We start from the raw sequence: 24,700 nt of genomic DNA on the forward strand, positions 1-24,700 counted from the left end.
AATCCTTCAAATCTACTACGGCAAATATGACCTTGACTTTGACCACAAAACAGGGACACTAACATGACGACAGATTTGGATATCTTCCTGAATACACAGAAAAGAAAAATTAATATACCACATTTATTCATTTTTCTTTTCCAGAGAGAAGTGGGGGGGGGGGGGATTAGTTGTAATTCCTGGAATATGATTACAAAAACTATTATGAAAATGTTTAAATTAATATTTGAATGCAGGTGACTGCGTAAATCTATATCACATGGGAAGCAGCAACAAAGCAGTTGGCAGGGATGTTCTCCGCTCTCTTTTTTAGATGTTCGTCAAATCCTATTCCGAGATGAACAGGTGATATTATAGAAGCAAGGATATCATCGCTAAGTCAGAAAGAGAAAATAGGTCTTGTATCATGACTACCAATTTTCATCTTATGTAACTGAAACTGGGCTGGGCACCCAGCCAAGTGAAAAGTGTACTTTAGTTTGCTTCTCGAATTTCAAGCACATCGAAACATTTTAACCCATTTACGACCACTCCAGAACTTTATTGGGTGATAGAAAACTCTTTTGTCTTCAACTGGTTAATAAATGTCAGAAGAATTGAAACTCATCTAACATTGAAAGATGAAAAAAAAAAATGCTCCGGCATCACTCCTTGAAAGTTAAAACCTTTGGTGGGGAAATAAAGGTTTCTGTCTCGTGAAACCTACTGCACCAATTGATTTCTTTACAGATAGAATGCATGGGATTGACAAAATTAAAGGGAAGGATTGGAATGCTTTGAGAGCAGCAAAAAACACACTGGACATAATAGGAACAAACAATTCTGTTATCAGTTTTGAAGCTTTTTTTTTCCTTCACATGACACACTAGAAATCTTTAGCGGGTTGATAGGGTGTAATATGTTTTATTGACTGAAAATTAAAAGCGCATACATGATTACATCCTGGTCAATTCTGTAGTTTGTGTTTTGATTCAATAATTAATTGTGTTCATGACTCAAATGTGGTTTGCAATATGAAAAAAGAAAATGTACTTTTAATATCTATCATAATATCCCTATCACATCACAGAATGACAAACAACCTGCTTGTAGAACATAAAATTTCATACATGTTGCTTTTGATAATATATATATAGGCTAGTATCTTCTGAATCTTCCTGAAAATGGCAGTCTTTGGATAATTTCTTACAAATCTTTTGCAATTTTGTTTACATGTGGAGGGGGTGCAGGGGAATCCCACCACATTCAGAGTTTCATTTCCTGGTACTGATTAACGGATGTTGCCCACAGCTGTAACATCAATGAGGACATCAAACTTTCATTTTCCACTGGGAACAACACACACAAAAAAAAAAACTTAATTCTATCCTCCTCATTCCATACCCCCCCCCCCCCCCCAAAAAAAAAAAAAAAAAATTAAAAAAAATTAAAAATGACTTAAATATGCAATTTTCCGGAATGGATCGATAACACAGGTTTCATACTGGAAAAAGCTCTCATGTTTGATGTAGAACTGCATTTTATGCACTTACTAAATCATGTACATCTCTCCATGGGGGTGGGGAAAGGAGGTAAGAAAGGAGGGAGAGAGATGGTTGCCATGACAACAAAGAGCAGGTGAAAGACAGATGTTCCTCCCAAGCCTGTAACTATAGACCAATATGAGTATTGCAATGCATCTATGTCAACCCTCTTTGCTCCGGTGGTTTGGATGTTTTAAATTTCAGGTTTCCCTGATGTTTCAGTGCATGAAGCAAGCAAATGGGAATGTAACAAATAGGCAAACCAACTAATGCATTCAAACTCATGACAATTTTATATATCCACCTTTGTGCTTTCTCAATGCCTTTTTATTAAAATTTGTGTGCATAAATTGTTGCTATGTCAGACACGTTTTGGGCAAGATTTCTTGTGGTAATGAACAACCTTTTTGTTACATACATGTTGGTGTAGAAAATATGAAAAATGTCAGTAAATCAGTCTACTCCCAACAAAGGAAAATGGATCTACTTTAGAGGATTTTCATTAATATGACCTCTTCAGAACAATGTATAGCTGATGTTTGCATGTGTAAATGTGTCCGTGAATGTTTTCTGCACACCATGTGATCACTTGGTGTGGCTGTTGCCTGCTAGTTTTATGTCAAGAGCACTTGTTGCATTTGCTTTGTGTAAATCAGTCCTTCCATTAAAATCAGCTAGTGAATAAAAAATGGGGCTACATAGTATTCAATGCTTATTGAAAAAAAAAAACCCACAAAAAACCCTACCTAAATATTAATTTCATAAGAAATGCTTAATAATCTTACAGTTGTTTACATCAAGACTTTGTGGTGATAGCATCAGTCTCCTGCCTTATCCTACCAGCACATGACATGACAGATTAAACACAGTGGCTTACTTTAAACCATAATCATATTTACTATCATACACTAACAAATATCTTCTTTTCCCATTTTTTTTTTATCACATGACAAAATATTAAAGGAACTGATATCACATATTGTGAATGCACCAGAGTACAGAGTAAACTGGCATAATACTTACTTGTTAAATAGATTTATTCCAACCCTATATCTCCTTCTTCTGGACGGCGTCATTGGTATTGATAACGATGGAACAAGAGGTCTCTTTTCACATAATTCCTCTATTTCTCCTGGTAAAGTGTCATTGCTTTCCGATATACTTGAATCGTCCGGAAACGTGTACTTTGAAGACCCGCTACTCTCACTGCTCATGCTATCGCCAGTGTCCGAGCGCGACATTCTCACGGGCGTCGCTGACCCGTTCATGAGGGTCCCATTCCGCGTCGCTATCCGCGTGTCGGGATTCTTTCGCTTCCAGACTGGGGAGTCCATGTGTCCCGTGCTGTTGGCTTTGGACATTTGCCGCTTGGCTGTGGAGGCTACATGCTGAGTCTTGCCCCCTGATCCCGAGTGGGAGCGAGACCTGAACTCCCCCTCCACGTCTGAGCCCTCCGAGTCCGTCGATGAGTGGACAAATTTCATGAGGGAGCCCTCTGGTGTTGCCAGGACAACGGCTGGGACGTCCGAGGCGCTGCCCCGATCTATGTTAATCACCTCAAAACTCTCCCCACTGATTGTGGATGTGGTGGACAAGCTGTCGTCTGCTCGAATGCTGGCCAGGCGGCGACCGCCCGGGATGTACTCCATGTTGATGTCACTCTGGCTGTCCGTGCCAGCGCTGCCGCTGCTGCTGACAGACTCTCGCTTCTTATCTGCACTGCCTTCCTGCCTAATACCACCACTCGCTGTGTGACTGACTCTCGGTGAAGTGGTCTCTAGTGCTGGATCAGTGCGGCTATTACCGACACGTTTCCTGTCTGCCGCTTCCTGCAGCTCAGTGTTTGAATCTGTCCTTGCAAAATGGCGGGAACTACTTTCTGCTCTCGCTTCCACATGTTTTGCCAGTGAAGACATGCGGCTTTTATCTGTAACATGATCTGCTGGCTTTCTGGACTCCCTTCCGCCTGCTGGCACTGACACCGGCACTTTGACTAGAGGGCTCTCTTTCTTTCCAGTCTTTCGATCGATTACAGGTGACATGACATCATTGCCTACTGATACAGTTTTCACTGGCCTGCTCATGACAGGGCTGTCGCTGCCCCTTCCAGGGGTTGTATCTTTGGTTCCCGTCAGTACAAATCCACAGTGCACGCTGGAAGGCATCTCGCTCGCTTTGACCACCACTGGGTTTGGGGTTGTTGGGGGGCTGGCCACGCTCCCCGCAGTACTTCTTTGCACTCCTGAGGGGCTACTGCCAAGGATGGGGCTGCCCGCCTCGTCCGGTATGCACACTTTCCTTGCCACTTGCTTCTCACTAGTGGTGATGATTTTGGTGATGGCCCGCCCGCTGGTTGGGGAGCCAACAGGGGATTTGGGGGAAGACGGTAGCGAAGCCCCTTTGCCAGATGTCTTCCACACCTCCTCAGACTGCACCCGCACAAAATCCTTCTGGGTGATGATGGTCTTCTCACTGCGGGGAGACTGTCCCGTCTCCTGCAGCTCAGAGGATGAATTGTGTCTCGTCATTGTCAGAGTGACCACCACTTTCTTGCCACTCCCTTGCTCCTTAGCATCCTCCGCATTCCCACTGGTAGTCTTCTCCTTGGGAGTCACTACCCCCTTGGGGAAGACATTATTGCTGTTGTTTCGGTGTCGCTCCACTGGTGTGGACGGGCGCACCACTGGCGATATACTACTGTCGTTGACCACTTGCTTTGCCTGAGATTCCAACTCCCTCTTTATACTTGTCAAGTCCTCGGGCCGCTCCTCCTCTAGCGTGTGCTCCAGTTTTCGCATCGCACCCGGAGTGTCGCGAATAGCAGGGGATGATGTCTCCACGTCCTCTATAACCATCACTTTCGCACGGCTGCCGTGCTTGGAGTGGAATTCCTTGTGCTTGGCTGAGTAGTTCTTTAGATAGCTTGAGATGCGCGAGTCAGATCGTGTGCGTCGGAGGCGCTGGAATTCCTTCTGCAATTCATGCTTGCGATAGGCCTGCTGAATTATCTGTGCTGCTTTCTGGGCTTTTGCACGGCCTCCATAGCGCTTCTCTAGCATCTCAACCTGCAAGTGAAGACAAAAGAATGACAAAAGGTCACTTGCCAATATCTGACGATGGCCACAGTCTATCATCTCATCAGTTATTTCAGATCTGCATCAAGCCTGTCAATCAGCAACCCTAACAGACACACCCACATGAACAACTGTGCAAGTCAAACGCAATCGTGCTGCATACTTATAACAAAAACAACAAAGTACATACCAGCTTTTGTCTAGATAGTCTGAGATTTAAAAAAAACTGTTCTCCCCTCAAAAAAATATGCCAAATGACAAACGTGAACCTGCAAAGAGTGAGAGAGAGAGTAATCCGTTTGCAACACACCCTGACTACGTCCTATGTGACTGAGCAACTGAGAGCCGTGAGATATCCACACAATGTTTTTGTTTGTAGCCCACCTGTTTCCATCATCAGTGCTCGCACACTCCCTCCTAATTACACATGACACACCGCACAAACCGGCATGAGGGGAAGACAGAGACAGAGATAGAGGGATGGTCACATGACCCACACGTTCCACACGCTGGCGCACTGATCTTCTCCTTCCTGTGGAGAGTTAGGTATTTCAGAGCCACGCACTGTGAGCAAACATTGCAGTTACAATGAATTCCCCAAATAAAGAACAGCAGACGACGTACGGCGCATGCCCGTGTCACGGACCCAAATTACGTTATGTGCAGTTTCTATAGAGCAGCTACACACTGTGTGTACTGCATTTAGAGCCCACTACACACACACACACACACACCGACCAAATATTCAATGACGTGATGACACACTTGGACTTTGAACACGGTTTGACACCTTGCATAATCAGTTCAAGGATGTTACATACATTTTAAAGTGTTATCAAAGGCAGGAATAAGGATTATTTAGTAAAGGAAGCCACCCATTTCTTGCCCATATCATCATTCATCTCATTCTGGCTGACGTCATAATGGAATGCCTCTTCTTTCATACTGAATGTCATAACTTTGAATGCAACCCATATTCTAAGAACTTGGCTTCAACATCCAAGAAACTTACTCAAGTGCTATACAAATAGAGAGCCGAGTTGCCTAGACATAAAGTGAGCAAAACTAAAGACATCTTACGTGAAGACTAAATCCAGAAATCGAAAGAAAAAACATACACACATACATGTGCAAATACAAACACAGATTTCAAATAATCAGAAATACTGGCATCCCACAAATAAACCTAAAAAATATCTTAACCATGACAAATCGGAGGAATAATTTGCTTGAAGTCTGATTCTGCCCTAATTGCATGACTTTGCACATCTTTGTACATATCTGATGAATGCTCAGATGTTTTCTATTCATCCAGGGGGTTCACCACATCTTTCAGGCAAACTTTCTAACAGGTAAAGTATTTATTTTGGTGATACAAGTTTTTATTAATCAAACAAGATGGATCTTTGAACCCCAAACACTTTATCTACCTATGCACATCAATCAATCAATCAGGTAAAACTCTCTTTGGAAGGGCTAAAACTGCTCAATTTGACATCAACTATGAACCAAAGACTGGATACCCACATTACATAACCAGGTGCATATGATTTATTTTGCTTTTAATAAGAATGTGAACTCTTTCTACTTAGGGACAACTCCTACTTATAGGTTACGTGTTTCTGAGCTGAAAACACGATCATGCTTTCAGATGTGTAAGAATAACAGTCAATGCATAGTAAAGAGAAAACAAGATGTAAAGCTTTGCCTCCTTTTTTTAGTAGAGCATTGGAGAGGCAACTTCAGAGCAAGAGAGCATACAAGTTTAGAAAATAGCACTATATCAACAAAACTTTTGATAGGCACATTACAACTGTCTGAGTTTGATAATTTCTTATTCTCCCGAAAGAAATGAGGACCGTCTAACTATTGTAACAAGTTTCATGTATCCCATTATAATTGATTTAAGCATTTTGAAACTTTATCAGCATGAGGTGGCATCTCACCTGCTTTTGCTGGAGGTCAGGTGACAGTTCATAGGAGTTGGCAAGGACACGGGACTGTTTGATGAGACGCTCTTCCTCCCTCCGCTGCTTGATGGACTTCTCCCGCCGAAGAGAGACCCGGTTCCGCGGGCTTGGCGAGAGATCCCAGCGTATCTTCGACGGTTTGTCCTGCGACGTACCCGACAGGTGAGACGTGGGAGAGTCGACCGCGATCGAGACGGCGCGGCTGATGCGCGTGTGAGGTGTGCTGGACTGTCGGCGGATGGCCTGCTCAGGACTGGTTATAGTGGCCTGAGTGGACAGTTTGCGGGTGCCGGAGCCATGTTGGGGGGAATCGGTGGATGCGGATGGGGTGTGCGAGTTGTCAGTCTGGATGGCGATTGTGCGAGTCACAGGCTTGGGCTTCTTCTTTGGGACGGGACGTGGACTCGCGCGGACCGAGACGTCTGGCTTGGGTGAAGTTAGGGAATCTTGTTTTGGCGTAGGCGTAGGCGTTGGCGTTGGTGTGGTATTTCTCTTCAGCGACTGAGGTGTGGCTGGCTTCTGTGCGATAGCTGGCTTCTTGGGTGTGGAAGGTGTGCGAGGGGTCTGCGGGGTGGTGGGTGTGTCCCTCTGGGCTGGACTAGCCTCTGCTGCACCGGTGGTCTTTGGTGTGTTGGCGTTGGGATCCTTCCCGCCCGATGGCAAGCTAGAGGGCTGTTGTGGCTGGGACTCACTGCATTGGAGAACAAGGGAAAAACTTTCATGAGTTTTCAAGGCCGGTTGATGTCACATCAGTTAATGATACAGCTCTATCAAGAAAAGGTTACTTTTGTATACAAGCACATGGCCTCCTACATTGCAGAAATCCTCAACATTCTGAAAATGATTAGTATAGTAAGCAACAGTGTGTGAGGACAACAAACATAGCAAACATTGATTAATTCACAGAATACAATCAGAAAAACAATCCTTCAAGACTCAAAATTTCTACTTATTTGTTGATTGTACAATGCATACATGGATATCAGGAGTTGCGTTCCCAGCATGCAACAACAAATCGGTCTATGCTGCCAACAGCGACATTCAGGACACATTCCCGCAGCAAGAAGGATGGTCTACCCAATGTATCCCTGGGAGGCCAAGCTCTCCAATCTCAGCCTTGTCATGAAGCTCTGAGCGAGCTCATGTATCACATCCCTTCAATATCCTCTCCCCTGAAGAGAAGCACAAAACTCCCCAATCTTCGTTCTCGTTTCAAACCCCCCTCACTTACATAGAGCTCAAATACAGTGGTTACCATGGGAACAGGCACCATGGCTGCACAGTCTGACGCACATTAGGTACTTGCTGCCCCCTCTCTATGTTCGTCAAGAAGACAAACAAGGCATTCCACTCGGTAGGGTTAATGGTAATTAATCACCGATTCATCAGCCCCCGGTCAGAAATGAAGCTTTCAAGTTTTTTCTTGCTGGCCATTAGACCTACTCAAAGCAGTGTTTGTATGTTTGCCATCTTTATATACATATTACGTAAATAACTTTGCAAAAGAGTGTCTTGAATATCCTAAGAGCATATCTCCAGATTCCTTATATCTAAATGTCATCACAAATGGTAGAGTGTTTCTGATTCTACCATTACTTCAACAGAGGGTGCGAGTGCCAGTGTAGTGCCATTCCTCAAGAATGACCAAGCAGATAATGTCCTCCTCACTTGCACAAACAAAATTCTTTCTGATAATAATACTCACTTCTTTTCCTCTCATCCATTCATAAAAATGCACTCCTCCCACACATCCATACAAGGCTATGTACACACACACACATACACATATACACACATATGATATATACATATGACAGCATGCAAACATAGCATCTCTCTGCACAGTGTACAGGTCACGTTCAGGTATTCATGAGTATTTACACTACTGCAATGTTTACACATCAACATACACGTACGTCACAGTTCACCGATTCTGGGCTGGACCACTGAGCGCACATGTAACGTCATCATGAAAGGGAAATGGGTGTTCTTTGTGGACCGATGTGACGTAGCACGCAAAATCAACAGGAAAGTCATACTGATGGGAAACAACTAGGCCGACAACTCCATTTGTTTAAATCTGGGAATTCCATTTGAATACAAACACCCACATGACAGCCCATATAAGGGCCTATATCTATAGTAACATACTAAAAGATATATTATAACCATTTGAATAAATGTTTGATGAGGGTATCTCCTTGGAAGAACATGTGACTTGACTGAGAAAATAACTCCACACATATTCAAGCACTAGTAGATTGTGCTGGCACAAAGACCCTTGAAGGATTCTCCTAAAATAAAATTTACTCTATACAGAGGGGGTTGTCAATGTCAAACATGTGATTCATTGACGTCTTTAAAAGTTATGATTGTTAGCTGGACCAGATGCCTTGGGTTGATCCTTTTAGGCTATATCAAAGGGACTGTACAGTACTGGTTGAGGTAAAGGATTCATGTTTTGAACATTTCTAAGTGAGATAATGAGAAACCTCTTATGAAATATGAAAGAGCATGTAATTTTAAGAAGGATTCAATGTTTATTTGATGAAAATTGGTTTTGAAATGGCTGAGATATCCAAAAAAGTGATAATAATAAAAGGCGACATGCCACAACTTTATTAGGATCTCTTTGTTTCACCTTGTTTTTGGATATCTCAGCCATTTCAAAACCGATTTTCATCAAATAAACTTTAGATACCTTTTAGAATTGCATGCTCTTTGACATCTCTTAGAGTGGTTTCTGAATATCTTGCAAAAAAGCTAAATCCTCACCTCGACCAGAACTGTACACACCCTTTAACTTGAATCGATTCTAGCAGTCTGATGTTTTCAAATGCCACTGATTGATTCTTGTTTTTTTTGGTGTGTTTTGTTTTGTTTTCTCATCAGCACTGGATCTCACTCTCTCATACAGATCAAGCTTTCGTGTAGTATTTTTAAAAAAAAATTACAGCCTTCCCTTGGAATCAAAGCATTATCTGGCTCATAGCGGTAATGTAAATGTGTAGGCATATGACAGTTTTACGTAGAACAAACACTAGTATTCCACTCACTTACACACACACACTAATATATGGGCCTACAACACTAGATTTCTTGACAATCAAATAAAAGATTGCAGCACTATTCAGCACCATCTGATAACTGTAAAAGATCATATTTACTGTAAACACAGACTTCTGAAACACAGGGCAAGGGATATCAAACCATAGTGTAGCTAATTGGCCTCATGAATTATTCATGAGGACCAGCAGAAGACATATAGCAGAGTTTTGTTTTTTTTTCTCTCTCTCTACACAGTCTCAATTACATCACAATTGATTGCCTTGGCGACTCTGGGCATGGATAGCTGCTGACCGTGTTTGTTTACATGGCCATATCGCAGTAAATATTTACTCTCCTGATGAACTATCTGCATGGTATGCCTACAATGCAGAATACTTGGCTAATGAGAGAGAAATGTGTGTGATGCGAGAGATATGCATCCATGTAGGCATATGTATATAAAAGAAAGGAGGAGGGGAGAGATAGAGCTATACAGAGACTGAAAATAGAAGTAGAGAGATATACCACAAAATATATAATGTTGATTAAAAGGGTATTAGTGCTTGGGCAATAAATGCCCTTTGCCACTGAATTAATACCATCACATGAACTTTTGTCTTTCAATCTAATAAAATGTGATGGTATTTCACATTAGAAGACCCTCGATGGGTAATATCCTCATAAAATGTCAGCAAGCAGTAACCAAAGGAATAAAAAGAATGGAGTAGATAGGCAGATACACTTCAGTTCTACAGTAGATTTATGTCTACCACTTGACAGGTATTCTTCTGGGCAGAGGGAGATTTGAACCTGGTTTGTACTTTTGTTTATATCTCAACTCGCTCGTTTCTCCCCCAATCTGGTCACACTGTGGCAATAATAACACATGTTCTGATCAAGCTGTGAGCTTTTTGATATACATGGAATGCCTGCCTGCCTGTTTAACAAATGAACATGGGCAGGAACACTTTCAATCCCTACATGCACATGGATCTCATATGTGATTTTATTACAGATTTATTAGACTTGGTTGGCACTCTTGGTCCCCTCATGGGGTAGCATTCCAGTGAGAAGAGTGATATTTCATACAGTCCTCGCAAAGCCTAGTGTCTGAGCACTATCTGGATGAGAATGTCTTTCATTTATGAACTACTCCCATTTCAATTTCATATCGAGGCTCGGTACAGTGCACTTCTGGCGGAGATTGACACCCTGGAAGGTATAAAGGCACGCTATTGTTCCTGGATGCATGACAGACAGCAGCAAAGTGTTGTTCCTGGATATTCCACTAAAATGAGACCAAAATATATGCATTAGCCGAGAAAAAAAAAGACAAAGAAAAAAAAATGTGACAGCAACTTGCACATGCACCTCCAGGATGGTTGTTCCTAATTATAACCCAATCAGCTGACTTCCTTGGAATTACTCGCTCCAATTTTATCTGCTCACAGGGCTAAATTTAGAAGGGAGCCACCTCTTGTTGACCCACAGGTAATCTCTGCCGAGAGCCCGCCCCATCCTGGGATAGTGGGAGAGCTAGCTCACCTCCTAGGGCAGCTCAGACAGGCTCAAGTTGATGTGATAATACAAGCCGTCTGCTCCCCTGCTGACAGACGTAGAAGAATTATTCACTTCCACAATTTTTCAGCATGTATTAAAGGAAAGAGGCAAACAACTATCCACTGTAATCTATATTTTTGAACATCCTTTTAAGATAAGTAGCTTTAGAGTTCTTCCTCATCTACTACAAGTAGGCCACTAAATTCTAAGCATTATCATGTCAGCGTACTACCAACTTACTGTACAGGAAATATAGGTATAACCCCAGTATAAGTTACTATCTTTTCACCATCTTTCTTTACTACTTTACCTGTGTGGTATAAGGGGTATCATCACTGGAACTATTTTCTGTAAATTAATGCAAGAACTGTGACAAACCTGTTTCTCTTCTCTCATTTGCAGAAAATATATGTTATTCTGCATTCACCAGTTCTCCTGGGTACCTATACTTCCCACACAAATACACACACACACACACACACATACAAAGCACACCCACACATGCCACAATGCCAAACTTTGAGGGAATAGAAGAGGCAATGGCAAATGCACGTTGTGGCTAATGACCTGAAATGACTTAATGAGAAGCAATTCTCTCTCATTAGAACTCGGGATATGAATGGTTTCCAATCAAATTTGGGGCTTGTTGTGACCACCGACAGTCTGGGACAGTCTATGACAGTCTGGCTGACCGCTACCTTACTCCCGTCTCCCAGGACAATGACATAAAACTACCAAAAGGCAAGAGTTAGGAGAACATGATGTTCAAATTATCCTGGACTAATGAGACAATTAGTCTCATCCCCCAGTGGTTTAGGAAGATATCACTGTTTGGCTGGAACTAGTGGATGAAAAAGTCACGGAATAGGGATAAAGACATAGGTTGAATTCAACCCCATCTCAAATGATGTGCACAACAGCAAAACACTGGGGTTGCATGACACTGGGTCAGGGCCGTCTATCCCACTCCAGACAGAGTTGTTTGCTCTAATGTGTCAATGTTGCCAGACAGACACGTTCACGTGGTCATTAACTACTTCCTCACAGGGGAGACTATCTTCACGTTACCCCAGTCTTCCACCATTACCCCATTCCAACATCATTCCTCCACCCCCCCCCCCCCCCCCCCCATCCTCCCTCCCGTCTGATGATGCTCCTGGATGAAATGGAAGTCTCTTGTCTTCTTATCATGTCAATGGGATTAGAGTTTAAAAATGGAACTAGAGTTCAATGCTTGCGTGAAAGCGTTGCGCTTTTTTCATCATAGGTACGACTCTCCACGAATATGGTGGTGGGGGGTTTTAATAACTGAAGTGCAACCGAGGATAGTTGGTTAACCAAAAATTTATGAGCCAAGCAAAATTAACTCGCCAAATCACGAAGAGGCTAAAGTTGGAAGGTGTCAAGCTTGGTAGTGCTATTTAGGTATGACAAAACAAATACCACGTTAAAGGGAAAGGGAACTGCACTTCCCAAATATGAGACACACAGAACTGCCATGCATTTTGTCCCAAGAATTAATTCATCAACATTGACAGTGGACTAAATCAAAATAATCAATTTTAATCCACCTGAAATTCCAAATATCTGACAATGAAAACAAACCAGCCATTCAAGATGACTTTGATATGCAATGAAGGAACATACCATCAAAATCAAAAGCTCATGTGTACATACACACGCACACACACACAAACACACACAAATCTTTAAATGCAGAAACAGAAGTGGTAAAAGATTGACTATGTCCTCTTGCACATTAGCATTAAAAGTCCACATTGCATTGGTGACTTATCAAATTCATATTCCAATAATTTTAAAATGACATGAAGTCAAGCAATAGTTTTCTCCATTACAATGTCACAAAAGAAGCACATTCAATCCTCTCTTTCATTGCTTAAAGAAAAAGAAAATAGATGTGAATACAGGGCAAATATGAAGAGGGTGGGGGGCATCCCAGGATAAGATAGTGTAAAATCACTCCATACATGATATCAGTAAAGCATCCCTACCCCTATGGGTGGAAATTGAATGATGCACCCGCACGCCAGCGATCATCAGATCAATAACGCAGTCCGTGCACACAATCCGCTCAAAAGCGCTGACGTGCACAAACACTCCAGGCTATTTTTCCGACCGTCATTCTGACCTTGAGATTGAGAGTGACCATTTCCATCCGAAAGCACAAGCGGCCTCCTCCGTCATACATTATGATAATGTCATAAAATTTCTCTGCTCACGTAATCTCTGATTCTACCATCACAAACCAAAATGCCTCTTCCATGGCACATTGGTCATCATCACAAAATACTTTGAAGACTACTTTCACCTTAAATATAGTGTCAAAGATGGTAAATATGGCACCTGCACTTAATGGTACGCATCATCATTATTGATCATCACAAGGAATACAGGGAGATTGTAGAGAAGAAGGAAGAGGAGGAGAAGGAGGAGGAAGGATGGAGAAAAAAAGAGAAGATTGAAAAAGAAGGAGATGAAGATAAAAGAAGACAAAAGGAGAAGACAACAACAAAAAAAAAAAGAATATGGGGAAGAAGAAGAGGCAGAAAGGTAAGAAGCAGCAGCAGTAAAGGAAGTGCAAAGTTTGACGACTCTTCCAGCTCCTCTCTGAGAGATAATGTTATCGGGTGCAAGCATGATGCCTTATATGAGCTTCTGACGCTAAGCCGACACATTACAGTTGCAAAGCTCTGACCCCTAAATTACCACCACTCCTACAAGATCAGGCACAAGGCTCAGCTAGCAGGAAGTCTGGTCGGTAGTCAGACTCCCGTCATCTTCGACAGTAAAGCCAGTGTCACGATCGCTATCGCATGTGACAAAACCAAGGGAAAAGCGGCCTGAGCTCGAGGAAGAAATTACTGCCAGAAATTGCTGCCGCACTTCAGCAGCATTTCCCATGTTTTTCTGTGGAAGATTTTATGCCTGCTTTCCACAGACATAATCTTTGTGCTGTCTGGCTATCTTATCATCACTTCCTAAACTGCAAAGTACATTTGGAATCAGTTTATATCAACCAGAGAGAGAGAGAGATATAAACACATAGGAAGAGAGAGATAGAGATGTAAGATAGAAAGAGATAGGAGAGATAGAGATAAAATATAGAAAGAGATAGAAGAGAGAGGAGAAATATAGAGAGATAAAAAGAGAGGGGGAAAGAGAAAGATTGGGAGGGAGGGATGAAGAGATGGACAGAGAGAGTAAGAGAAAGAGAGAGGAAGATAGCGATAGACCAAGAAGGAGAGGGAGAGACAAGCAGACAAAATAGAGAGAGAGAGAGTGGAGAGAGAGAGGGAGATATATAGTGAGAGAAACTTCAGAAACTTGTTTCTGTATGGCTTGCAGAGGATTTTTACTTGTCACTCTCCCTTTGCCTTCCACTGTTAATGTTATGAGAATTAGAAGTGCTGAACTTGAAATTTGAAGCTTGAAACGCATAAAGCTGTGGATGATATTGTCAGATACAATAAAGAAATCTGCTGAAATATAGGGACAGCACAATTCCACTCTGAAAAGGAGTGTGGCTTTCGCCGGAAAGAAAACTTCATATCTTACAATCAGATGAGTTACGAGAAAAACTGTTTACAGAATAAATCCCCCAAAATGTGCAAACCAAGTAGCTGTAAAGGCAGTTTTATTTTGGAGGGAGGGGGTGGGGTGGAAAGCAATGTTGAACCAGGCTGGCAGGACATACAGAATGAATCTATTTCCCACAATCCAGTACGAGAGGCCAGTTCAGCGGGAACCAAGAAGCGTTCCCATAAGGACATCGAAGGAGGTGATTCATTCCAGGGGCCTCCAGCATTATCACCACGCAATCTATTCTCAACCATCATTACTAATATGCATTTTGGCCCAGAGTTCTAGATTTTGCCATTGTCTGCGAACCAAGTGGCACTCTACTGCATGTACTACTGTTTTTTGGATTATATATCACATCCAAAGAAGTTCCACAAGCACAAACACACACACACACACACGTGCACATATGCACCAAACAAACTTTTTGCAGGAGTTCTTCAAGTGTTCTCAGAGGCTGGGAAGCAGAAAAAATGAGAGGTAAAAGAAAAAGGGACAGCTTTCCCTTTTACTCGTTTTTGTCCTTTTGCCTGATTTTTAAATGATCCCCCACATCAGGTCTCCCTCATAGTCACCGGTAAGGGAACCTCTGCCTTGGCTAAGAACCAAAGTGCTGTCTCGATCGGTAAGCTGGTCACAAAGGGATCGTAGAAGGTCTAGCGCCTTCGGCTGCGGCTCATGAATGATGGGGAAGGTCTCCTGCATGTTTAATGTTTCCCCCGTCCCAACCCCAGCCTTCTCTTTCTTGTATTCCCACCTTCTGGTTGACAAAGCGCATTATGGAAATCGTACACATGGTAAAATTTTCACGAGACGGTTAATAATCGCAGATGCAGGTACCGCAAAGATGTTGTAAGCATTTGGCCAGGACCCCTACTAGTACTACTCTGAATATAACAGCAAAACCAGACTTGTTCCTCTGTAAACATATTCCATGCTCAATGCACAGTAGAGACTGAGAGCCTGCCTATGTTTTCCATGGGGAATCAAAGTTGGAGCATTTCCCCAATCAACCACATTATGCACCGTATGTGAATGTCAACATGCCTTGTGAGTAGATCAAACCTCTGCAATGCAAAATAATCTCAATAGCAATAACAGTCATGTTTGTTTTGTATCTTTTTATTTTTTCTTTCATTTTCTCGTGTCATTTTTACTCTAGTAACATTTCAAATTTTATAATAGAATTACACATTCTATCGATGTAGGTAACAAAATTCCACTTAATGTTATCATGGAATGGCAGATATCACTCAGCACTTCTAGAAATGACATTCATTTTGACTCCACTCTTTAAAAAAATGGGTTCAGGGCCTATGTTGTGGATAGGGAAGGAACTAATGGTATTTTCATGATTGATACCATTTTGAGCACTGGTTAAAGACAAGAAAAACAGAGGGTGGCCCTTTTAGCATCATTACTGAACATCAATTGATGTTAACTACAGATTGTGGTTTATACACAAACCTGTAATTTTATCAACAATTCATTTGGATAATTCTGCTCTAAATATGCAATACAGAACTTAGGCTCTTAACATATCTACCACTGCATTAATATTCATTGTAAAGGGGAAAGTGGTAATGTCATACACAGTGTAACTACTGATGGACACCCATACTGTGCATAGTAATTACCCTCGTACAGTTCTTCCATCGGTGAGACGCAAATTCTACCAAACCCTTTACAACAGTGTGTGTATGTGTGTATGTGTGTATGTATGTATGTGTGTATGTGTGTGTGTGTGTGTAAATGACAATGGCAATGGAGTACTTCACACTCCAAATGACACGAAATGATAGGTCTACTTACCACTCAGTACATGCATCTACCAGACCAAACATGATGAGAAACATGCCAGGTCCGAGTACGCCACAAAATATGGTATTCAAAACTGACACCGGCTCTGAAACAGTCTCCCTCGACCACAGCTGGATGGTTTGACAGTGATAGCCAAAGTGTCTACACACCTTTGCATACACAGGAATAGCATCACAAACCAAAATACATGTTACATATACATTATATATCTTTTGCTGTGAGCTACCAGGCTCCATGCATGGTGTCAGACGGAATTATTAGGGGCTAGGCTTGAAAATATGCCCATCCTCTTCCCACTCTTCACTCCATGTATGAGTCACTGTAGATATCTAACTCGGCGAGGCTCGGGACCCGACTATTCACAATGGCTCCTGTAGTCAGGGGTCCATGGAAAAATAGTTTGCAGGCCATAACCTCTGGCCATTCACTGGTTCCTTTTGTGGTCGGCCCATCTCTCCCGAGCTCCTGGTACCAAACAGCTTTTTTAAATAGCGTGCTCAACACAGACATGGCGTGTAAAACCATCCTTCCATTCCTGAATACCTTTTGATATGTGTCTGAAGAAAAAAAAATATAAAGAAGTTCGTGCCTTTCTTGCTTCTATGCACACATCTCATTCGCTCCAGTCTTGTTTATCATTGCTCCAACGACTTGTTGATAATGATAAAGGGCGGTTAAATCCCACAAAATATGAATAAGAGAAGGGAGAATAAAATGATGGAATGCATTTATATTGTTGACTCTCTCCAAGCTGGAGGGGACTTTAATACTCCACCGCATACCAGTCTCCTCTGAAGGTAGCAGACAAACATAATGGGGATTTTTTTTCTTTCCCCTCCTCTAAAATCAGGAGGGAGCTGGGCCAGAACATTATATCTGAGAGAGTGGCAAAGAGTCAGCTAGAGTTCAGACTTCTCTAAATCTTTAAAAAAAAAAAGGAGAAAAAAAATCAAACAAGAAAATAACTGCATTAATCAATCCGAGATAGAGATTAAAAGTCAGAGTTGCTTCTGTAACTTATGCTTTTGATAGGATAGATAGCTGAACAGGCAAAAATCAATTAACACTTATTTTGAACACCTATTCATCGATTGCTTTTTTCCTTTGTCTACTAAAATATCACACACACACACACACACACACACACACACACACAAGATATTCATGGACTAAAAGTGTACTACAATGCTGCAATCACAGATAAAGGATGCCATATTAGTGGGGTTTGCTCACAACACCTCTACAATGTACCGGAACCCAATGCCATCAGTACATATTTTGCTTTGCACTTCCTCATATGGATCATCTGACCCCTATTTGATGTCACTGTTACCAAGAACTCAGGATATTGTATACCACAAAGCAAACGTTCATCTTTTCTTTTTTATTGGGGGGGGGGGGGGGGGGTGAGTATTTCTCACATATGGTCAAAGATCCTAGAAATTCACAATGCAGAAAGGCACAAATCTAACGACCCAGTATCTCTAAGGGAATTGTGGGATACCCAATGCCCACTGCCCCTAATTCTTCGAAAAGGAGTAAACTGGGTCAGTTGTGGTAGAACCGATAAGCATGAAAAAAACAGCACTGAGATTGTGGGACACGTTATCAGGGAAGACAGGATTTGAAATGATACCCGTTTCTTGGTTGAAGCTTTGGCTGGGCTAATGGAGAGGATACCACAAGATGTGTCAGATATCAGGCCAACTTTGTCAAGCAGACCATCTCTTTGTACAGGAATTTATTGCATGAAAGGCAAAAAACACCAACTTATTGTTGTAGAAAGGAGAGGTTTCTTTTGGTCTTCTTTTTTTCTTGTAGTACTGAACAGCCATGATAATTGGGAGAGGACAGTAGTATGGTGATAGTTATGTATTCATAAGTAATATTTTTTCTGTATTTGGAAGTAACATTTCTTCATAAGCTACAATGTATGTGACATTAATGGACTGTATATAAAATGTCATATCCTTGATATAAATCTGGACGGATCAAGTAGAGTAACTTCCAGAGAGCAGCTTTGTAATGCAATGTACTGACTAAGCAGCCACCTTCAAATGACCATTAGGTAGCTCAACATGGTCATTTCTCTTTGGCAGACCTAGATTTTATAGAGGTCAAGGGGATAGATAAAGTCCCCTTGGTCTGAGTACAATGGGTATACAGCCTTATGAATTATAGGAGTACTGAGTCTGTCAAATGTAGGGCCAACTTGTAAGTACTTTTTTTTTTCAGTCAGACAAAAAAAAACAATTAATAACCTTTTAGCTGCAAGCTCCCTATGGCCGCCCCTCTAGAAAGTCACTGAAGCGCCTTGACACTGCAATCCTTACATTACACACTTTATGTGTGTGTATTAGTATGTGTTTACAGGGATTGGGTGTTTAAAATGTGAGTCAGTGCATGTTTACCCAGTTCATATCAGCCCTGTATCCTACTGTGTAATTTTTATCCACGTACACAAAATCAATTTATTGGAATTCACTCCTTCCTTCTCATGAGAAGCAATTGACATTGCAAAAAAAAAAGAAAAAAAAATCAAGCTGATAAAGGGCCAGGGCAAATTTCATGTGGTCATATGCAAATATCATAACGCCCCTATCTGCTTGGTAGTAGAAGTTTTGTTTTGTTTTTTCTCCTTCATTTCCTTGACATTCATATTTGGGCCACTTCAACATGGAAGATCTTGAAACATGCACTTTAGAGAAATCATGAGGGAACAGCATATCTCTTTTGTCAAAAAAGTTTTTTCTTTTCTTTTTTGAAGTCTTATTTGGCTGTATGTCACTTATCCTCACTCTCCTGAAGGACCCATGGGCCATTACTCTGACGCAATGCTCGTGACCTGGACTCACGAGATACCTGTGCCTGGACAGGCGGAGGGGAAAAATTTGCTTACATATATAAGTTTGTATGGTTCCCGGTGCGCCGAGTCACGATGACTTCCATATCCAGGCAAAAATGCTATTATTTTCAGCAGATTGGAGAGTTTGGGGCGTGGGGGTGGGGGGTGGGGGAGAACCTATCCAGAATGAGAGTGAGCAGTCAAGTTCATTGAGGGGACACCATACAGAGAGCCATATGAGCCTCTTATATCCTCTGCCCAGGATGATGACGAACAAACCACAGAAAATGAGAGAAGAAATACCAAGAATAGATGTTAAAGTAATGGTGTCACTCTTTGAAGAGCCCAACAAAACCAAAAAAAAAAAAATGAAAAAGTTTGTTTTGTCATAGGGCACCTGGGATCTGAGAAAACCATATCACAAATTTAACATCAAAAGTCCTTCAACTCTATCATGAATACCACAAATTTCATAAGAAATGTCCTTTTCCTCAAACTTGATCTATTCATCCTTCTGCAGAATGATCACCGACATGAGAACATCGAAGCCTTCCAACGCCACGAGAGCCAGCCCAGTTTTAACCGACTTAAAACCCAAGTAACATGGCTTTTGGTATCTGGGGAAAAGATTACGTCAGTGTTTCATATTACAGCTTCAAATAAGCCAAGAGCTTCAACACTGGACAGTGGGAATAATCCTTGAGGTATTTCTAACTCCAAAAGAGAATCCCCTGCTGGTCACCTCAAGAAAGAAAGAAGAGTTCAAGATTCAAAATCAAGAGATGCAACCATCTACAACCAAAATTTGCACAGAGGTAATTTGAAACTTCAGCAAACCCATATATTTGTCTCATAACTCCAACATAATGATGTTGCATACAAGGATACAAGGATAGTACTGGGGTTAGGTCCAAGGGTACTAACCTAGGGGGGGGGGGGGGGGGGGGACAATACTGAAGGGGAAAGAGGCTTCTCCAAAAAATCCCAAGCCAAACTTACAACCAAACAGAACCTATTGTAAGAGAACATGTGAGTGCAGACATTAATGTCGTGTGATGTGACAAAGACACAAGCGTCCAGGAAAGGAAAACAAAACAGATGATACACTATATCAAAATGCGACAGCAACTGTGATGTGGGTGGAGTACAAAAAAGGGCCTACGGTAAATTACATTTTAGATGTTCAAGAGAAACATCGTAAAGGGCATAGTAATCAATGCAGGACAATGAAGGGAGGGAACCTTTACCCATACAGCTGGTTATAGATTGACATACAATAGAATGCAATTAATCCTTCCTATGACAGCTATGCAGTTGGCAAACATCCAATTGTGATGCAACTGCAGCTACATGTACCAGAGAGAGAGAGAGAGTTATTGCTCACATAGTTTTGGATCAATTTACTTCCTCTCTGTACTTCATAGGTTGGTCGGTGCCTATCCCATGAAACTCCTACAGGGTGGTAATTAGGACCGCAGGGTGGTCCACAAGGGGTTTTAGCATGTCGCTGCAACATGCTAAAATTCTTGTGCAACATCCTAAAAAGCCAGCAACATGCTATGCAACATCCTCAAGAATTTGCAACAAGCTCAAAGTAAAAGTATTCAAAACATGTGCAAAACATGTGCAAAACATAAGAAACATCAAACTACCAGGTACTTTAGATATTTGTGGGCAAAACATGAGAGAGAACATTAAATGTAAGCAGCACAAAGAGAGATAAGCAGCAAAATATTGCGTACTATGTACTCATCGTGTGCGCTCCGCGCATATTCAATTTCTGCAATATTCTCAGATTCTAAGCTTGCAACATGCTAAAATTTCAAGTTGTGGACCACCCTGAGGACCGGTACAAAAAAATCAATGCTCTTAGCTACCACCTAGTATATGGTTCAACCCAATCATTCCGACATTTAGGCCTACACCTTTCAGGGTTGGTGGCAAACTGAGGTGATTGGTGACGTTTTTCTGACTGACGCACGGGCACGGGGATATATTGGGAAACGGTGTAGAATTAGGGGATCCATTTTTAGACGGTGCATGAACAGCGGGACTGTTGGATGACGGTGACGCAATCTTAGGTGACATTTCCCACAAACTTTGCACATGCATGCTCTCTCAAAAATAAGGGGTGTATCCACCACAGTGGAAAAGCACAAGGACATTCTTATTTTAGAGCAATGTTCTCAGCTACACCTGAGTGCTGATTTTTATCTGAACCAAACTTTCAAGAAAAGTGATACTTACAAAACTTAAACCAGCCACAAACCATCTCACATGACACTGAATAGTAGCCACAGCTCATGCAAAATTCAGATGTTGTGATTTCAAGGGTGCAAATGACAGCATTCCTTTTGGAACACTTTTCTCTTGACGACTGCGATTGTGGTTAACACGATATGTTTGTCTGTCTGTATTTGTGTATGTTGAATTTGTAAGGCCATATGTGCACTTGTGGGTGTGTGTTTGTGCGTGTGCACACTGACAAACATTTTGAAAGGAAACATACACACCTGTCTTTCATCTGAGGACAGGCAACAGGTAAGTTTTTGGCCAGGCAGTAGCTGAATAGATAAAGTTGTCCCATAGAATATGCATTGGAAGCAAACCAATTTTGGAATATAGGCCTATCTGGTCTACTAAGACCCCATAGTTGAATCGTTTACATAATCTACTACCCTATGAATATTATACTCTTGATATATAGACTTGGGCACGTGAGATGTATACACAAAATGCCTCCAAATGTTTATCATTCTAAAAACAAAACAAACCAAAACAATATAAAAACAAAAAAAACACACAAAAAACCAATGAAGCTTACCATAGATGCATGCATGCTCATCGGAGAGCCCTTTGTCCCCGTATATCTCAGTAATAAGCAAAAGATCACCTAGTACAATGTAGGAGTGCATTTGTAATGCATCCACACTTATATAGGGGTACAGATTGATTCATAGTGTGAATGGCATTGAATTAGATATGAAGTTAACCGAGTTCATGGTCTCTTACAATATGTCCAACCTCACAGTTTACTAAAGATCAAACAAACATGAAAATAAACAAACAACATGGCCACAGAGGGACAGGGCTATATCACGAAGGCCATTACAGGTCTACAATGTGCATCTATGAATGTCCACTTCCTATCAAAGGGAGAAGGGTATCTGAAGACTGGCTAATCCAGGTGGTGACAGGTACAAACACGTGCTAATTAATACAGGTAATCTGACCCCAACTGCTGCAGAAGGAAGCAAAAACCGGGCTAAGTGCCAGACCACAAGTCCTGTTGTCTTTGACCGTGATAGCCCACTGACCACTCCTGATGACATCATCTTGATTAAAGGAAGTATACATTAAGAATATCAATGACCGGTACCAGTACTGGTATTCATTGCTTCAGTACAAATGATAAAAACCTTCCTTGTACACACACGGTGATTCTGTGCAATAAAACAGTTTGCAAGAAAGTACATCATTACATATTCCTCACTCCTTTCTTAAAAAGCTATTGCACTATCTTATTAGACATCAATTCAAAAGAGGCAGCAATGAAATAACAAACCATCTTTAAGTGGTTTTGCTAGAAGACACTCAGTATATGCCCTTCATAGATTATTCTTGAATCATTTGTTTAAGTCACTGTTGAAAACTCATCTGTTTACACAACCTTAATTTTGCTGTTGTTGTTGTTGCTGTCGTTATCATAATATGTACATAATGCTGTATTTTGTTTTTACGTTATATATATTATTTTTCCCCGATTTGATGCGCTTAGAAACATCAGTATTAAGCGCTATATAAATATTCATTATCATTATCATTATCATAATTACAAGTAGTTCAATTTGAAAAAACAAAACAAAACAAACCTACATGGTTGTCTGATGTTACGAATGTTTCATACGATCTAAAATGGGAAGAATGCAGGTTTTATCAATTTTTTTTTTCTGTTTATGGCTATTCTGATGCACCATATCCATGACAATGACAACGGACTTCAAGCTGCAATACCCAAACAACAAAGAACAGGAAATAGGCCCTACCGGTTGGCACTGATTTTAGTGAGTTCAACAGGTAGACAGACACATACCAAGTAGCATAGCACACAACCCACTGAAGAGAAGCCTTTCGGGGGAGGAAAACGCATTCTTCTAATGACAAGCGTCATATCTCACATGTCTGTCATCACTCATACTTTTTAATACTAGTATCACTTTAGTATCATAAAAGTTATCATCACGGTTATTACCACAACTTCGCCAGGAATCTGTGTCCTAACAGCAGCTCACTCGTCATTAATGTATCTTTATAATTAGAAACATTCTTCTCTATTCTTTTTGAGTATCTCCCAACAAGTGGCAAATTGCAACCAACATTCAGTCCATTCTGTATCATAGTCACATGGTCATGATCAAAACCCTTATCCCACTATTGATTGTGGAAAGAGATACTTCTACACCCACATGCTATGAAACAAAATTGCAATGTTGTGTGCTGTTGGTGGTGAAATACAGGCCTACAATTTTTGCATTTTGCATAACAATTTAATTGAGAATAACCATCAAAGAAATTGAATTTTCGCACTTTCAATCTTCTTACCAATCAGGGGCTATTCCGAGAGATAAATCCACAAATTCGGCAAAATTCTGGAAGAGAAAACTCCACACATCAGTGAGCACCCACATGCTACCTTTGACCTCTTCTGTTCACTGACCGCTAGACAGGCGGTCAGATAAGAACAGACATGAGTGCGATCACATTGATCTCGGGGACTGCTACGTGCAACAAATCACTGCTAGGCTGCAAGACGAAGAAGACGCTTTGTAGGGCAAGGGTGTATAAGGAGTTGTCTCCAGAAGCAACTACAAGGTGCCGAGGGGGGCTTGAAGGGGGTTAGGGTGGCCTAGCAACCTGACGAGGCGAGAGGGCTGCTGTGCCGAATTTTCTCTCTCGTCTGACAGCGGCACAGGTTTTTGTTTGTAACTAATGCCGACTGATGTCACAGGATGAGAACAATTTGTGACTTGATTCGGGCCAGAGAGAAGGAGAGAGAGAGAGAGGGAGGGATAGAGGTGTATGAAGCAAGGGGAAGTTACCTCATAACGGAATGGTTCTGCCCCACACAAGCTGCACAATTTTGTTCTGTGTGTGTGTGTGTGTTGTTTAGTCCTGTTAATCTGGCCATGACCTTCAAAATAAAGGTATACAGGTAGAAGTAGTCAGCCTAGGTGCTTCATGCAGTAGTGTACATGGGGG

General features: G+C 41.5%; 1 protein-coding gene across 1 annotated transcript in view; it reads right to left on the bottom strand.

Annotated features, from left to right (window-relative positions):
- The window catches only part of LOC139731131 (uncharacterized), a 65,690-nt gene that overhangs the window by 33,686 nt on the left and 7,304 nt on the right, over nucleotides 1-24,700 (bottom strand). The window contains exons 2-3 of the mRNA XM_071642014.1: nucleotides 6,544-7,258; nucleotides 2,547-4,588 (exon numbers count right to left, since the gene is read on the bottom strand). Coding sequence (XP_071498115.1) covers nucleotides 2,547-4,588; nucleotides 6,544-7,258 — 2,757 coding nt within the window. The remainder of the gene's footprint in view (nucleotides 1-2,546; nucleotides 4,589-6,543; nucleotides 7,259-24,700) is intronic.

This window comes from Diadema antillarum, unplaced genomic scaffold, assembly GCF_040938485.1.
Source record: "Diadema antillarum isolate AM-2024a unplaced genomic scaffold, OU_Dant_1.0 seq00000358_RagTag, whole genome shotgun sequence".
Taxonomy (NCBI): Eukaryota; Metazoa; Echinodermata; class Echinoidea; order Diadematoida; family Diadematidae; genus Diadema; species Diadema antillarum.